This window comes from Cercospora kikuchii (assembly GCF_019650295.1).
Source record: "Cercospora kikuchii DNA, contig_00009, whole genome shotgun sequence".
Taxonomy (NCBI): Eukaryota; Fungi; Ascomycota; class Dothideomycetes; order Mycosphaerellales; family Mycosphaerellaceae; genus Cercospora; species Cercospora kikuchii.
The window spans coordinates 1,295,563-1,309,649 of NW_025408590.1; the positions used below are offsets into that span (position 1 = coordinate 1,295,563).

The 14,087-nt window shown below is 53.7% G+C and overlaps 4 protein-coding genes across 4 annotated transcripts; 3 read left to right on the top strand and 1 right to left on the bottom strand.

The window, feature by feature from the left end:
• Positions 1-616: 616 nt before the first annotated feature.
• CKM354_001262400 (uncharacterized protein) lies at positions 617-1,387 on the top strand (the record flags this gene model as incomplete). Its single annotated transcript, XM_044808146.1, has 2 exons — positions 617-763; positions 830-1,387. 2 exons carry the CDS (start codon positions 617-619, stop codon positions 1,385-1,387), a joined length of 705 nt encoding a protein of 234 aa, XP_044664081.1.
• Positions 1,388-1,814: 427 nt separating this feature from the next.
• CKM354_001262500 (uncharacterized protein) lies at positions 1,815-4,475 on the bottom strand (the record flags this gene model as incomplete). Its single annotated transcript, XM_044808147.1, has 1 exon — positions 1,815-4,475. One exon carries the CDS (start codon positions 4,473-4,475, stop codon positions 1,815-1,817), a length of 2,661 nt encoding a protein of 886 aa, XP_044664082.1.
• A 1,215-nt stretch (positions 4,476-5,690) lies between these two features.
• On the top strand, positions 5,691-9,588 carry CKM354_001262600 (uncharacterized protein; the record flags this gene model as incomplete). The annotated part of the gene is made up of 2 exons (XM_044808148.1): positions 5,691-7,661; positions 7,726-9,588. 2 exons carry the CDS (start codon positions 5,691-5,693, stop codon positions 9,586-9,588), a joined length of 3,834 nt encoding a protein of 1,277 aa, XP_044664083.1.
• Positions 9,589-12,069: 2,481 nt separating this feature from the next.
• Positions 12,070-14,012, top strand: CKM354_001262700 (uncharacterized protein; the record flags this gene model as incomplete). Its single annotated transcript, XM_044808149.1, has 3 exons — positions 12,070-12,566; positions 12,621-13,852; positions 13,912-14,012. The coding sequence occupies 3 exons, from the start codon at positions 12,070-12,072 to the stop codon at positions 14,010-14,012; spliced, it is 1,830 nt and encodes a 609-aa protein (XP_044664084.1).
• Between the last annotated feature and the right edge of the window lie 75 nt (positions 14,013-14,087).

Genomic DNA, 14,087 nt, shown 5'->3' on the forward strand with positions numbered 1-14,087 from the left:
TGTGCATTATGAAAATAGGGCCTCATATACCAAAATACCTCTTCCGGATAGTGCTTAAAGACTGTGTTCAAAGACGGCTGACGAGAGTCAACTGTTGCAAGACCGTGCAGTTGGCTTGCAGATACCCACTATGCGCGCCTGCTTCTCGGTGACCCACTTTTGCATCCACTTCGCACTTCTGGAACGTACGTGAGCTGGACTGATGCTCGTAGCGTTCTGCCGACCGGAACTGAATTCCACCACAATTGAGACTTTCCAGGTGAACTGGTCTGACCTCACTCAGATTCGGCGAAGCATCGTGAGCGATCGGCTCAGCTGCCGTGAGACGAAGAGAGCCACATCTACACCATGACCACCCCATTTGCATACCGGATGGAAGTGTTCCAGCAAGAAGTGACCTGCAACCCATGACCAACATCCATTCCCAGGCGAGAGGTACAGAGCTCATTCATGCAGGCATGCAATACCCCTCTGCTTGGGAGACACAGCATAGCTTATCAAGCCAATGGCATTGACGAAGTCCCATATCACGGTCTCCATGCACCTCTAACCTCTTTCGCATACATCCAACTCTCAATCTTGCTCTCCATAACTCACAACATCCTCACAGCCCAACATGGAAAAATCCCCTTACGGTCTCGCAGCAAACAGATCCTCAGACACAGACTTCCGCGCAACACCCCAAGACCTCTACAACGACCTCGGAAAAGCCTACGAAGACGCCTACAACCACAATGAAGCTCAAATCCGCTCCCTACAATGGGTAAATGCCCCAGGACCACCTTCCACATCGGTCCCAATCCAACACTCACTCACTCACTCACGCCAGCTCCTCACCACCCTCCCACCCACCTCCCAAATCCTCGACCTAGGCTGCGGGACCGGCATCCCCACCTGCAAATTCCTCTCCGAAAATGGTTTCTCCGTAACAGGCATCGACATCTCCTCCAAAATGCTCTCTCACGCCCGCCTCTCCGCCCCCAAAGCAACTTTCATCGAAGCCGATATCCTCTCCTACCAACCCTCCGCTCCATCTTCCTCCTCCGCCCAAGATCCGGATGCCATAGTAGCATACTTCAGTATGATCGGGCACGTCACTCAAAACGACATTCGACACTTTTTCAAAAAAGTTCATTCCCTCCTCGCACCCAACGGGATTTTCATATATGCTAGTGTTCCACTCGAAGGAAATGAGATTCTAATTCAATGGATGGATCGAGTTTTTCCTTCTTCGAGTTTTACAGAAGAGGACACTTTGTTAGAGATTCAAGCAGCGGGGTTTGAGATTGTGAAGCATGAAATCGTGAAATTTCGACCGAATCGAGGTGAAGAATCACTAGAAGAGACACAGATTTTTGTGTATGCGAGGAAGAAGCAAGCGGCATGAGAAATGGCATATGAGAAAAAAAGGGAGTGATAGATGATGTAAGTAATGAGTGACGGCTTTTGTCGTTAATGGTTGTATCTTGAAGAAGGCCGTGATCAGGGCGCAGTATCCGCCCGTGCAAGAGAACATATCGCATGTGGGTAATTATCATACAAGTCGTGTCATCATCATCAAACTTGCCGCCTCTAATAAATAATCGTTGCCCTCCCATACTCAACGAGGGCTGTGGCCAAAAAAAAGTTCGCTTTTGATCAGGTCCGTATATCCGAGCCTCTCCAGTTTTTCCCTGGGTATCTTGAAAGACGAGTCGTCGAGTAAACACCCCGGTTTGCGCAGGGTCGCGTGAACGTGAATATGCGTTGTCAATGCACTTGGACAGACCAGGTCATCCATGTTTTCTCGGTCCAAGGTGGTCCGCCAGGCCGCTTCACGCTGGAGGCAGATTCAGAAACGGCAGTAGAAAGCGCGCTGTAAGTCTTGTGGTATACAAGCATTGGTTCTCCAACGAGAATTGCACATCTTCTCTACTTCGCAAATGTGACTCTCTCTGCTCCACGAGGTGCCTCAATTCGAAGAGGAAGGTGCTGGAGACAGGGTCATTGAACTCTGGTGTCCCATTACCAAAGCTGCCAGTATCGGTCCACTTCCTATCCCGATATTTGCATTGGAATAGACCAATGAGCAACTTGAAGCGTTTGTCGATATTTTCACAATGTTGCTGTGCCTCGTTAAACGCATCTTGAGGTGTGGCTTCCCCTCGATAAATCTTAGCTTCGGCATGGCACATCATGGTACGTTGCACTTCTTCCAAGACCATAGCAAAGCCAAGTGTGACGCAGAAAGCATGGAGCCAGGTCTCTTGCTTCTTACCGGCGGTGTGGAGGGTATGCTGTTGCCACTTCAGAACCTTCTCGTAGATACTGTTGCGCACAAGGTGGAAGAAGAACTTCAACTGCCGGTTCGCTAAGCGTGGCGAGGTGTGTTTCTGGTTGGCCGGTGGCCTGGGTGTATGCCGAATATTGTTGATGACGGGATACAGCGTCTCCTCGGTGATGGTCAATGTATGGCCCATGATATACGTAATAATGATCATGCGAAGCACATCGCCAAGCAGCGGCTTGAGCGTCCTGTCATTGGTACCAACGTACAGCTGACACATGAAGTCGAGGACTTTGCACTGGAACATGCCCTCATCGACAAGGTTTTCCTCTGCGTACGCGCTTTCGCCAAGCTCTTTTAACCACTGCGGCTGCAGTAGGTCCTCCAAGTACGCTTCGTAGTTTCTGTCATCAACGCTGTCAATCTTCATTAATCCGTACGGCGGCGAGTATTTCTTCTTTGTGATTGTGCGCATCGACTGTGGATCCTGTGTGGCTTGCAGTTGATACAAGAATTCGAGGTTTCTCGGAGTGAATTCATAGAGCTTCCACGGCAGCGGTGGGCCATAGCCGCTAGACAAATAGACATCGATACAGTTGTCGACATGCCAGTGAACGACTTCGGAGCTGACGAATGTCTCGATGCTTTGCTTCTGATGGTCATGCAGAAGCGAGGCAGGCAGGAATTCGTGAACGAATTCTGGCAATTTTGATCGATCGCATCCGAAGTAGTACGTTTGCCCTCTTGCTGCTCGCATGACACATCTTGAGCAGCACCCACCCTCAGGCGCATCGCAAGGGTCTCTTTGCATGACGCATCGCCAGCAGGCTCCAACTTTACGCATGGCATGACTTCGTTGTCGTGATACATCGGGAAGATGTGAGTTCTTCTTGCGCCCGCCTCTCGGCCCAGCGCTCTTCGAGACCTTATCGGCGTGTGAGACACGGGTTGCAGCAGGCTGTGCAAGCGATGACGCCGCTGCGGCGATGTATGGGTAGGAACCGCTGAGGTCAGAACTCTCATACTGAGATGAAGTGGCGCTACTATTCGGGCTGTTGCCACCGCTGCTTGCAGGAGCTGGCCGAACCTGCACACGGGAACGTGGCTGGGCATGAGATCGCCCGGACGTTTGCCCTCGTGAAGTCGGATTCGTATGAGGCGCAACATGGGTCGTATTTTGAGGCGGGCGGGTGAGGGTTTTCGGCATGACTGGTAGCGCTTGGGGTGTTGTCATGCTGTGGTGAGTGACATGCTCTGTATTCTCTGTGCTACGAAGATACTGGAGCGATGTGTCGAATTGCGAGGCGGCCGTGCTAGTCGCAGGGTACAGTGGCTGCCCCTGTGGAGGATATGCAACAGTATTTCTCATGTATTGCATGTCGGCCAGTGATTGATCTTGCGAAGGTACCTGAGCTTGAAAGTTCTGCAATGCGCCGTCATGGCTTCGGAACGACAGACTGTCGTATTCGTCTTGCTGCTGTTGCGGTGCGGACGTGAACGATGGGTCGAAGGAGTCGCCTACGTTCGCAAGGATTGCAGAGTCGTCGTAGAGCTGAAAGTCCTGCGCGCCAGGGAAGGAAGCGTATGCGGCCGTGTTCAGCCCGTCCACGCCGGTATTGGTGGACGGGCCGAACGACTGCCACTGTCGCGATGGCATGCCAGGGCTTTGATGAGACTGTGATGGGATTGCGGCATGGCGCAAGAGTGATGAGGTTTGCGCTGGCGGCACGGGCCCGGGCCTTGGTGAGGAGCGCGGGGCGTAATTTTGCCTCATGCTCTCCGTCTGGGGTCTGTTTGGGCTGAGAACGTGAACAAAGTCGCCTGCTACGCTACGCTCGCTCTCTGGAGAACCTGACGCGACATCCGACTCTGGATCGTCCAGATTGGTCATGTAGGGGCTGTAGTTGGTCGATGACGGAGTGAGGATGTGGCCCGAGGCATCATCGGGAGACAGAGAGTCGCTGCCTTCAGTCCCAGTGCGATGACTCTGCTGGGTGGGAGACTTTGCCACGTCAGTGTGGTTCGCCGTGTCGAGAATCATGTCGTGATGAGGCCAGAATGCATCGTCGAAGCAGTCCAGCTGGGTCATGTTTACTGGCCAGCCGTTCTCGTCAACAAGCACCGGGAACGAGTGGTCTGGCAGTGCTCCAGGCAGGCCGTAGTCGAAGAAGTGGGAGCCGAAGAGCTGAGCGTGCGGAGGGTCCTCCATGGCTGTGATATCGCAGCGCTCAGCTCCTCCGGTGTGAGAGCGGGTCTGGGGGCTGCGGTTCCTTCCAGTTCTTCGTGTTGACTCCCAGCCCTCAGCCCGGCCTCTCAGTCGCTTTCGCGCAGATTCGCAGCGCTCTGGTCGGCCTGAGGTTTAGTGAGAGTCGGCGGAATCCTTGCCGTGGCGCAGCCTCTGCTTCACCGGTGAGGCCCGCAACCGGTCAGGCTAGCGCGGCGATCGTGGGGTCCTCAGTTCGCTGCTCGTCGCGTATATAAGAACAGAGGCAAGACCTGTCTCGCGCGCAACGGATGGGGGATGAAAAGCAGAGCTGGACGTGTTGCGACGTGAGCGCGAGAGGTGAGGTGCGAGGGCGCGCAGGTGGAGCATGGCTCGGTTCTTGGAGGAATGAGAGCTCAGCGTGAGGGCGGGCTGCATGTACTCTGCTCTGCCACGTCTGCGAAGCACAAACAAGCGCCCTCGCTGCCCTTTCGCTCTCGCCGTCGCGGGCACCGGGCCCGAAATGCAATTATCGTGCATCGACTGCCGGTCGCTGGCCATCACCGTCGCACGATGCTTCTCGCCTGCACCCTGCAGAAGCCGTTCTCCATCGCGCGTGACATTTCTGCGCGCGGCATCGTCCGAGCAGTAGCGCTAAGGTGAGACGATCGTGCTCTCAGAGTGAGTTCGTACACTGCTGCTTGTTCTGAAAGGCTTCTCGCTCGCGATGGCATGATGCGAAAGCGCAGTCGTCAACATGACCGCCGACTGCATGCGCTGGTCACGCTTGTTCCTCGGAGCAGGACGCGCTGTGCTCCAAGCTCTGCCGTTTCTTGGACCATGACGCAGCCGGCCTCCTCTCTTCCAAGCACCCTCCGTTTGGCAGCCAAACCCTTCGCACTGCTTCCACCACCAGCCCACTCCGTCCGCGCAATTGCCAACTGCTCTGCTGTGCTGTGACTTGAAACTGTAGGTGACGTATCCTGTGCTGATCGCCTTCCCTCTCTCCTTCTACCTGCCCATATCCGTCTACTCTCAACACTAGCCTGCGTGCTTGAGCACAATACCACTGTGTCGACACAATCGGTGCTCAACTCACCGGTCCCTTGACCATTGGCGCTACCAGCAAGCAAACCCCTCTCAGAAAAGTATCGAGCAGCACTCGTGACGGAAGGTGCCACCGCTGGCTTGCTCCACCGGTGAGGACATCCCACGCCGACCATGTCTGGCCAGGAGGATGCCGACAGGTCGCGCAGAAACTATCACGCCCCCTACACACAGCGCCGGCCCATCCCGACGATATCCAAGTACGAGAAGGAGAAAGAGGCGCGGCAGGCGCAAGCTATTCCAGTAGAACCTGAAGGCGTTGATCACGACGAACAGCAAGGATCGCGAGGAGAGTCGGCCAAGCAAAGTTGGAGAGATTATTGGAAGGGCGAGAATGGTGGAGACCAGGAACCTGAAGAGGACATCAGCAAACGTGTGGATGCACGCACGGGAGCCGATGAGGAGCGGTCTGACATTGGCAAGGATGAGGATGCAAATGAAGATGGGGACGCCGTAGAAGACACTTCAGAAATCACGCCTCTCGCCGGAGATCCCAAGAAGGCGAGGAAAGATTTGAAGAAAAACAGGAACAATCGAGCGGAGCGAGAGGTGACTGATCCAATAACCCATTTGCCTGTACGAATATTCGATCGAACTGCTGGCGACCTTGAGCAAATAGAGGAGAATCCTCCGCCATGGGGAGCGACTCTGAGGACAGCCACTGGTCTGAGCAATAAGAGGAAGAACAGCGACCAGCTTAGGCAAGAGACGAAGGAGAGTCAGAGTGGATTGGAGAGCACGAATGCGCTCTTCCCTCCACCAAGCTTCGAGGATTTGCGATCTGAGCTCGTCAGTATCAACAAGCTGGGTGTTACCGTGGGATTGATCGGAACTGCGGCAATCATTCTCCTCGCGTTGGCTCTCGAACGAATACTCACACCAGATAGACTGGCGCGATGGACCAGTTCTGACATCGAGAAGCGATGGTGGATTTTCAAGCTCGGCACATGGACATTGTTGTGCACCTTAGGTGGTGCTGCCATACTGGAGCTAGTTGCTGGAGTCAGAATTTGGATGGCAAATCGCATTGATGATGTATGGCAAGAGCAGGTCTGGGAAGCGAATCTAGAAGCACGCGAGCGCGAAGCAAAGGCCCACGAGACAGAATCGGTCGCATGGCTGAACTCTCTATTTGGCTCCGTCTGGCCACTGATCAATCCGGACCTATTTACGAGTCTCGCAGACACATTGGAGGATGTCATGCAAGCATCACTGCCACGCATCGTGCAGATGGTCAGTGTTGAGGACATTGGTCAAGGCAGCGAGGCATTGCGTATCCTTGGGATCAAATGGTTGCCAAGCGGAGCAGCCGCAAGGTCTGTAGGACAGGATGGCAAGCTTCAGAAACAGGATGAAGACCAGCACAAAAGTGACCGGTCAGTTCCGGGACAGGGCGAAATCGATCGCAAAGCCAAAAACGACCAGAACGAAGGCAGCAACGACAATGACAACGACAATGGCGATGGAACTGAACGTGCTGAAGTAGCGGAAGGTATGGAGGCCGAGGAAGGCGACTTCATCAACCTTGAAGTCGCTTTTGCATATCGAGCTCGAGCGGCGAAATCGTTCCAGGATCGGACGAAGGACATACACTTGTATCTCGCATTTTACCTGCCCGGTGGTATCAAGTTCCCAGTCTGGGTAGACATGAAAGGTGTCGTTGGAACGTGTCGACTTCGTCTACAGCTGACACCGGATCCTCCATTCTTCTCTCTGTGTACGATCACTTTTCTGGGTCAACCCAAGGTGGACATGAGCTGCATACCGATTGTCAAGCGCGGCCTGAATATCATGGACCTCCCGTTGATCTCCAACTTCGTTCAGAGTTCAGTGGATGCTGCCATGGCCGAGTATGTGGCGCCAAAGTCTTTGACGCTTGACCTCAAAGACATGCTCGCAGGGGACGACTTCAAGAAAGATACTAATGCCCGTGGTATTGTCGTGGTGGACATTCTGCATGGATATGACTTCAAGATGGGTGACGCATCGATTCCGCTGATATCGGAAGGTGGCTCAGATCCATACGTATCGGTGGGATGGGCCAAGTTTGGCAAACCAATGTTCTCCACACGAGTATTGATCAAGGTATGTGCAATCGTCAGTAACAGCAAGTATAGGATCAAGTTTGGTGAACTGAGTATAGATGCAGGAAATGGAGCCCTTCTGGCACGAGCGATGTTACCTCTTGGTGACACCCGAAGAGCTCAACGTGGACGAGCGATTGCGTGTGCAACTCTGGGACTCGGACCGTTTCACAGCCGACGACGACCTCGGCCGCATCGAATTGGACCTGAAGAAGATTATGCGCTCGGACGAGACTAACGGCCAGATGCACTATCGCACTGATGGCTTCAAGGCATTGAAAGCTGGCGAGGATATGCCAGGCAAGCTCGAATGGCGGGTCGGATACTTTTCGAAGACCAGGCTCCAGAAATGCCAGTTCCAAAAGCAGACTTTTGACAAGGAAATCACGTCGCATGATGACTTGGAAAAAAAGGTTGACGAGGTCTGTCGGAGGAAGCTGCGAGAGGCAATGATCAAAAAAGGGAGACATTCGCGCACTCAACAAGAGCTTGAACAACAGAAGGCGCAAGAGAAGAAGACTTACGAAGATGCGATGGTCATTTCGGCACCACCTCCAGATGGATACCCGAGTGGCATCTTCAGTTTGGTCATTCATCAGATCACTGGTCTCGAATTGGAGACCAAGAACAAGTCCACCGCTGACAAGAATTCTGCACACGAAGACGAAGAAGAGGAGGGAGATACACTGCCTTCCGCATACTGCACAGTGATCATCAATCACAGGAAGGTTTTCAAGACCAGGACGAAGCCGAAGAATGCAAAGCCGTTCTACAACGCCGGAACGGAACGATTCATTGGCGACTGGAGAAACGCAGAAGTGCATGTCACTGTACGAGACGCCCGACCAGACGAGAACGACGCCTTACTGGGGATTGTGCATCTGCCCTTGGCAGAGGTCTTCAAGAATCGCAGCCAGATCAACGGCTTCTACCCACTCACTGGAGGCGTTGGGTATGGCCGAGTCAGAATCTCGATGGTCTGGCGGAGCGTGCAACTGCAAGCCGAACCTGAACAGATTGGATGGGACTACGGCACAATCGAAATCGCACCAACAGTGTCTACATCGGATGTGCCCGGCGATCTCAAAGACCTCAAAGTGAAATGGCACTCCAACATCACCAACGGCAAAATGTATCCCAACAAGCAAGAGCAAACGTGGGCAACACGAAAAGGCCGACCATTATATCTTCCAGTCCACCGCCGCTACGCAACCTGCTTATCCCTCCGCATCAAACGCAACGGGCGCTTCTTCGGCAAAGACAAAACTGCTGCTTTCGCTGTCCTATGGCTCAAAGACATTGCAGACGACGAGATGAAAGAGATAACACTACCAATCTACACAGGAGACTACGATCGCGCTACGGCCTGCGCACTAGACAACCCAGGCGAACAAATCGGCTCTATCAAAGTCAACATCGCATTCTGGTCTGGTCTCGGGGCAGGTCATCAACGCTGGGCTTCAAAGGATATGGATTTGAAACAAGTCATGGAAGTCCTCGACACAGCCCGAGACAACTACGAAGCGAAAAAGAATGCCGAGAATCTTGGTATTACCGAAGCGGATGGAGACGATACATCTGACTCTGACAGCTCCGATGATGACGACGACTCCTCGGTAGACGAACATGGAGGAGCGCATCCTGTAAAAGGTGTTTCAAGTCATGGAACTACTAGAACCGCGAGTGACGGGACTCATGATGATGACGATGGGGAAGACAAGAAAGATAATCATATGAACCTTATTGATAAAGCGAAAGAGTATAAGAAGAATGCGAAGCAGAAGCATCGGAGACAGAGAGGGTTGATGCAGTATAAGCCTGCGAGAAATGCTTCGTGGGCGAAGGAGAAATTGGGGAGGGTGGAGTCGAGGGTTGAGAGTCTTTTTACGAGGCATACGCGGGAGCCGGGGATTGAGACGGAGGTTTAGATTGATGGTGTTGAGTTGGTTTGTTAGTGTTGCGGCGTGCAACGGCTTGTAGGTTTGATGACAGGCGTATAGTCGCAGGAGTCGTGTTGGATGATTCAGCGTTGTAGACGATGGGAGATTGTAGTATGGTAGTAGGCTATGGATAATTGTCTATGTACGGCATAACTTCGCTCGTCCCTGATATTCGGTGCCGTGCAGTGCCGTGCAGCGATCTGAACGATCCCAGCCTTCTTGTTTTCAGTTGTTCTGGCCTTTGCAGCTTCCTTCGTTACAGAATGTCCTTCGCGAAGGTGCATCGCATGGTCACAACTGCGGCAGTAACGTTCGAAGCACTGTGCTGCACTGCACTGCACGGTTCCTGGGTCGTCAGCAGCACAGCATAACCTACATCATACCGTACGCAAGTACGCACTTCCGACCAGCGCCATATATCGGAGACGTGCGGTATAAGAGCGTAGGTGGTCATATATATCGAGCTTAGGCGCCTGAGTGGATCGCCGACTACCGGACCAGTCGACGCACGTGGATCGGACTCGCCTCTTTAACCGGCCAGATTCCAGAGAGGGTACCATCTGCATCGCATATGTATAATGCAGGTCTACTGCAATGTTGCTGCACCTTACTATCGTCAGAAACACAGGAACGTAGAGTTCCGAGTCCACGCTCACCGACAGTTTCGAGATGTACGGAATTTCTGGAATTCGTCCTTGTACGATTGCGGGACTTTGCAGCGGGGAGAAGTGCTCAGCGGCGCGGTGTCCTGTTGTTCGCTTGTTTGGGTTGGTCCGAGGTGGAGATGATGCTTATGCGGATCAGCGTAAGTTGGAGGATTGCAGGAGAAGGGCAGTCTCATGTCTTTGCCAGTTGTCGTCATTCTGCGAGTGTGCAAGGACAATGGCGACCTGCATGATCCACCGCCACGCGACAAGTCTGTGTTACGGAAGGAGGCATGGCTCAAGGGAAAAGGGGCAAAGTCTGACAGCTTGTCGTTGCTGGAGTTCACGCATGCATAGACTCAACAGAGCAGCGGACGCACACCGTCAGGCGACTGAGTGGCGATACGATGTTCCAGTACTGTACTGAGCACGTTTCGCTGGTTTCCGTCAGTCGAAGACGTCTTCTCTGGCCTTTCCAGCCTCGTGCAGGTCTCCTGTCGTACAACAGGAACACAGCGAGGATCCCACTCGGCTGAATCACGCCAGATCGTATCGCATCGGAACATCCGGACAGGCATTGTTCTCCCTTGGGGCGCGTTGCGATGTCGCGAATGTGCGAGCCTGGAATATCGACACCGTGTTCAGGTCTGTGATTCGAAGAGGATTCTGTCATTCAGCGATCAGAAATTCCGGAAGCACAATGTGATAGGAGCAGACTATCGACGTTCAGGAACAGGTCTCGCTAGATCCCTGCAGAGGTGGGCCACAGTATCGACATGCCTGCAGGAATCACGCACATGCTGTGGAGCCGAAAGCCTGTCCAAGTGTCGAGTTCAATTGCTTGAATGTGACTGTGAAGAAGAACTCGGAATGAAGGAGCGAAAGTGTCTCGGACTGATGACAACGCGGGTTCCTACGATCCTGATTAACCATCTGCGATCCAACTTCGCCGTCCGTGTCTCGGCTGGCGGCCAGAAGAGCAGTGTCGAGTGTACGAACTCGTGTTACCGTCCTGGAGAGATCCTTGCCGATTCAGCCTGCGGTGTGATGGGCGCTCGGGCGGGGGCTCCTGGTGGAAGCGAGGCCAGCAGGACTGTGTCAGCCCGTGACATGAGGATGCGCTCTCCCTTCTCTCACTCGTTCTGCGTGCGTGCGATATCAGCTCGGATGCTGGAGGATACGAAGAAGCGTTATCTCCAAGCGGCGTCTGGACCGGCCAATTGCACGCAGGGCCGTTCCTTCCCTGGCGATCGGCGGCGCCAAGTTCGCGCTAAAATGTCGCGTGGCCAACGAATGGGCAGAAGGGCGCCTTGCGGTTGCACGACATATCACAGCAGCACAGCCGACAGCCACTGGAAGAGGGAGTCGCAACAGATGCGCGCTCGCTGAGATCCTTGCGCGCTCCGGGCCTGACTCGCTGCTGGTGGCAGCGGCGCCGAACCGACGACGACCACTGCCCTCGCCCCCGTCACCCGTCCCTGGACCTCAGCGGCCACTCTTCACGCCAACTCTAATTTGGCGACCTGGAGCGCCCGCCATTCAACACCGCGCCGTCTACATATACCTGCGCGCGCTCACTGCTGCCGTGCCTGGTCGCACACATTCTCCGCTACATATTAGCAGCAACGGCTCGACGCTGTGTGCGGTGTTGCGTGCAGGACAACGACATTCGCCGCCAGGGTCCGCAGCGGCTTTGTCTCATTCTCCGGCCTGAGCAGCACTTCTTCGTTGGACATCTCGACACAAACGACTGGACCTCGCTCCGTGGAGCTTCACGCTCACTTGGAATCCTTGCCACTTCTAGCTAGTCGCCATTCGCTTCACCATGGACCGGCACGAGGAGAAGCAGATGAAGATGGAATACTCGCCCTCGGAGGATTCGCCAGGCCTTCCAGAATGTGGCGAGCACATGAAGCACCGGCCAAAATGGACAGAGAGGTTCGTCGAAAGCTTCAAACGCGATCCGAATGCACACGCCACTCCAAGAGGGACAATCGGCGCCGATGGACGAGTGTTCGACGTTGAGGGAGCAGCGGCGGGCACAGCGACTTCACCTCTACAGCGGAGTTTGAAGGGTCGTCACTTGCAAATGATCGCAATTGGAGGTTCGATAGGTACTGGTCTTTTCGTGGGTTCCGGCTCTTCATTGGCAACGGGCGGTCCGGCTTCACTTCTCGTATCATTTTCCCTCGTTGGAATCATGATGTACTGCACAGTTCATGCACTGGGCGAGATGGCCGTGCTTTTCCCCGTCTCTGGTTCCTTTTCCGCATATTCGACTCGCTTCATCGACCCTGCCTGGGGGTTTGCGATGGGTTGGAAGTGAGTTGAACTTGGTTCAATCACCACAAAGCTGCTTGCTAACATCATCTGCAGCTACGCCATGCAGTGGCTCGTTGTATTGCCTTTAGAGATTGTGGCTGCTACAATCACCATTGAATACTGGAGTGACGGCAGCATCAGTAACAATGCCTGGGTCTCGATCTTCCTGGTCATGATTGTCGTGATTAATCTTTTCGGCGTAAAAGGCTACGGCGAAGCAGAATTCGTTTTCGCCATCATCAAAGTCATCGCCATCGTTGGATACATTCTCTTGGGAATCATTTTGAATTGCGGTGGCGGCCCTGGAGGGCCAGAAGCGGAAGCCCTGCTCCAATATTCCGACGCCTACGCATTCGTAAACGAAGGAGGCTACATTGGCGGCACATTCTGGCACCATCCTGGCCCCTTCAAGAATGGCTTCAAGGGCCTTTGCTCCGTCTTTGTCACCGCGGCTTTCGCTTTTGCTGGTACAGAACTTGTCGGTTTGGCGGCTGCTGAAACGGAGAATCCTAGGAAGTCCCTGCCGACGGCCGTCAAACAAGTCTTTTGGAGAATTGCCCTTTTCTATCTGGTCTCTTTGACAATTGTCGGACTCTTGGTACCCTACGATGACAAACGACTTGTTAATGGCAGTTCGAGTTACGATGCCAAGGCTTCGCCCTTTGTCATCTCTATCGTCAACGCGGGCATCAGCGGCTTGCCTTCTGTGTTCAACGTGGTCATCATGATTGCTGTCCTCTCTGTTGGCAACTCTTCAATCTATGGATCTTCTCGAACGCTCGCTGCCTTGGCCGACCAGAATCAAGCACCGAAGATACTCGGCTACATTGACCGCAAAGGTCGTCCAATCGTGGCCATTGGACTTGCCAGCGTTCTCGGCCTGCTTGCCTTTTTTGCAGGTTCTGACAAGCAGACCGAGGCTTTCAACTGGATGTTGGCATTATCAGGACTTTCCTCTATCTTCACTTGGGGTAGCATCTGTTTCGCCCACATTCGATTCCGCGCTGGTTGGAAACGCCAAGGCCACAGTCTCTCGGAACTGGCTTTTACGTCACAGCCAGGTGTTGTTGGGTCATGGATCGGGTTCCTTTTTAACGTACTGGTGCTCGCCACACAATTTTGGACCGCTGCTTGGCCCGTCCAATACGGCGGTCTTTCCACCACCGCACGAGTTCAGGGCTTCTTCCTCTCTTACTTGGCTGCTCCTGTTGTCATCATCACGTACATCGTTTACAAAATTTGGATGAGGACACCGATCATTCGGAGCCATAACATGGACTTGCATAGTAAGTCATTGTCATCTTTCAGAAGGTAATCTCTTGGCACATGCTAACGCATTCTCTAGCTGGTATCCGCGACCTCAACATCGCCGAGCTCATCGACGAAGAAAGAGCCGAGCGCGCGACCTGGCCGACCTGGAAACGAGTCTACAAGGTCTTTTGCTAAAATTCAACAGCACAGACTTGGCGTCTTGGAGGCATTGTATCATAATATTCTGCGCATCATGGTTGTCCGGCGCAC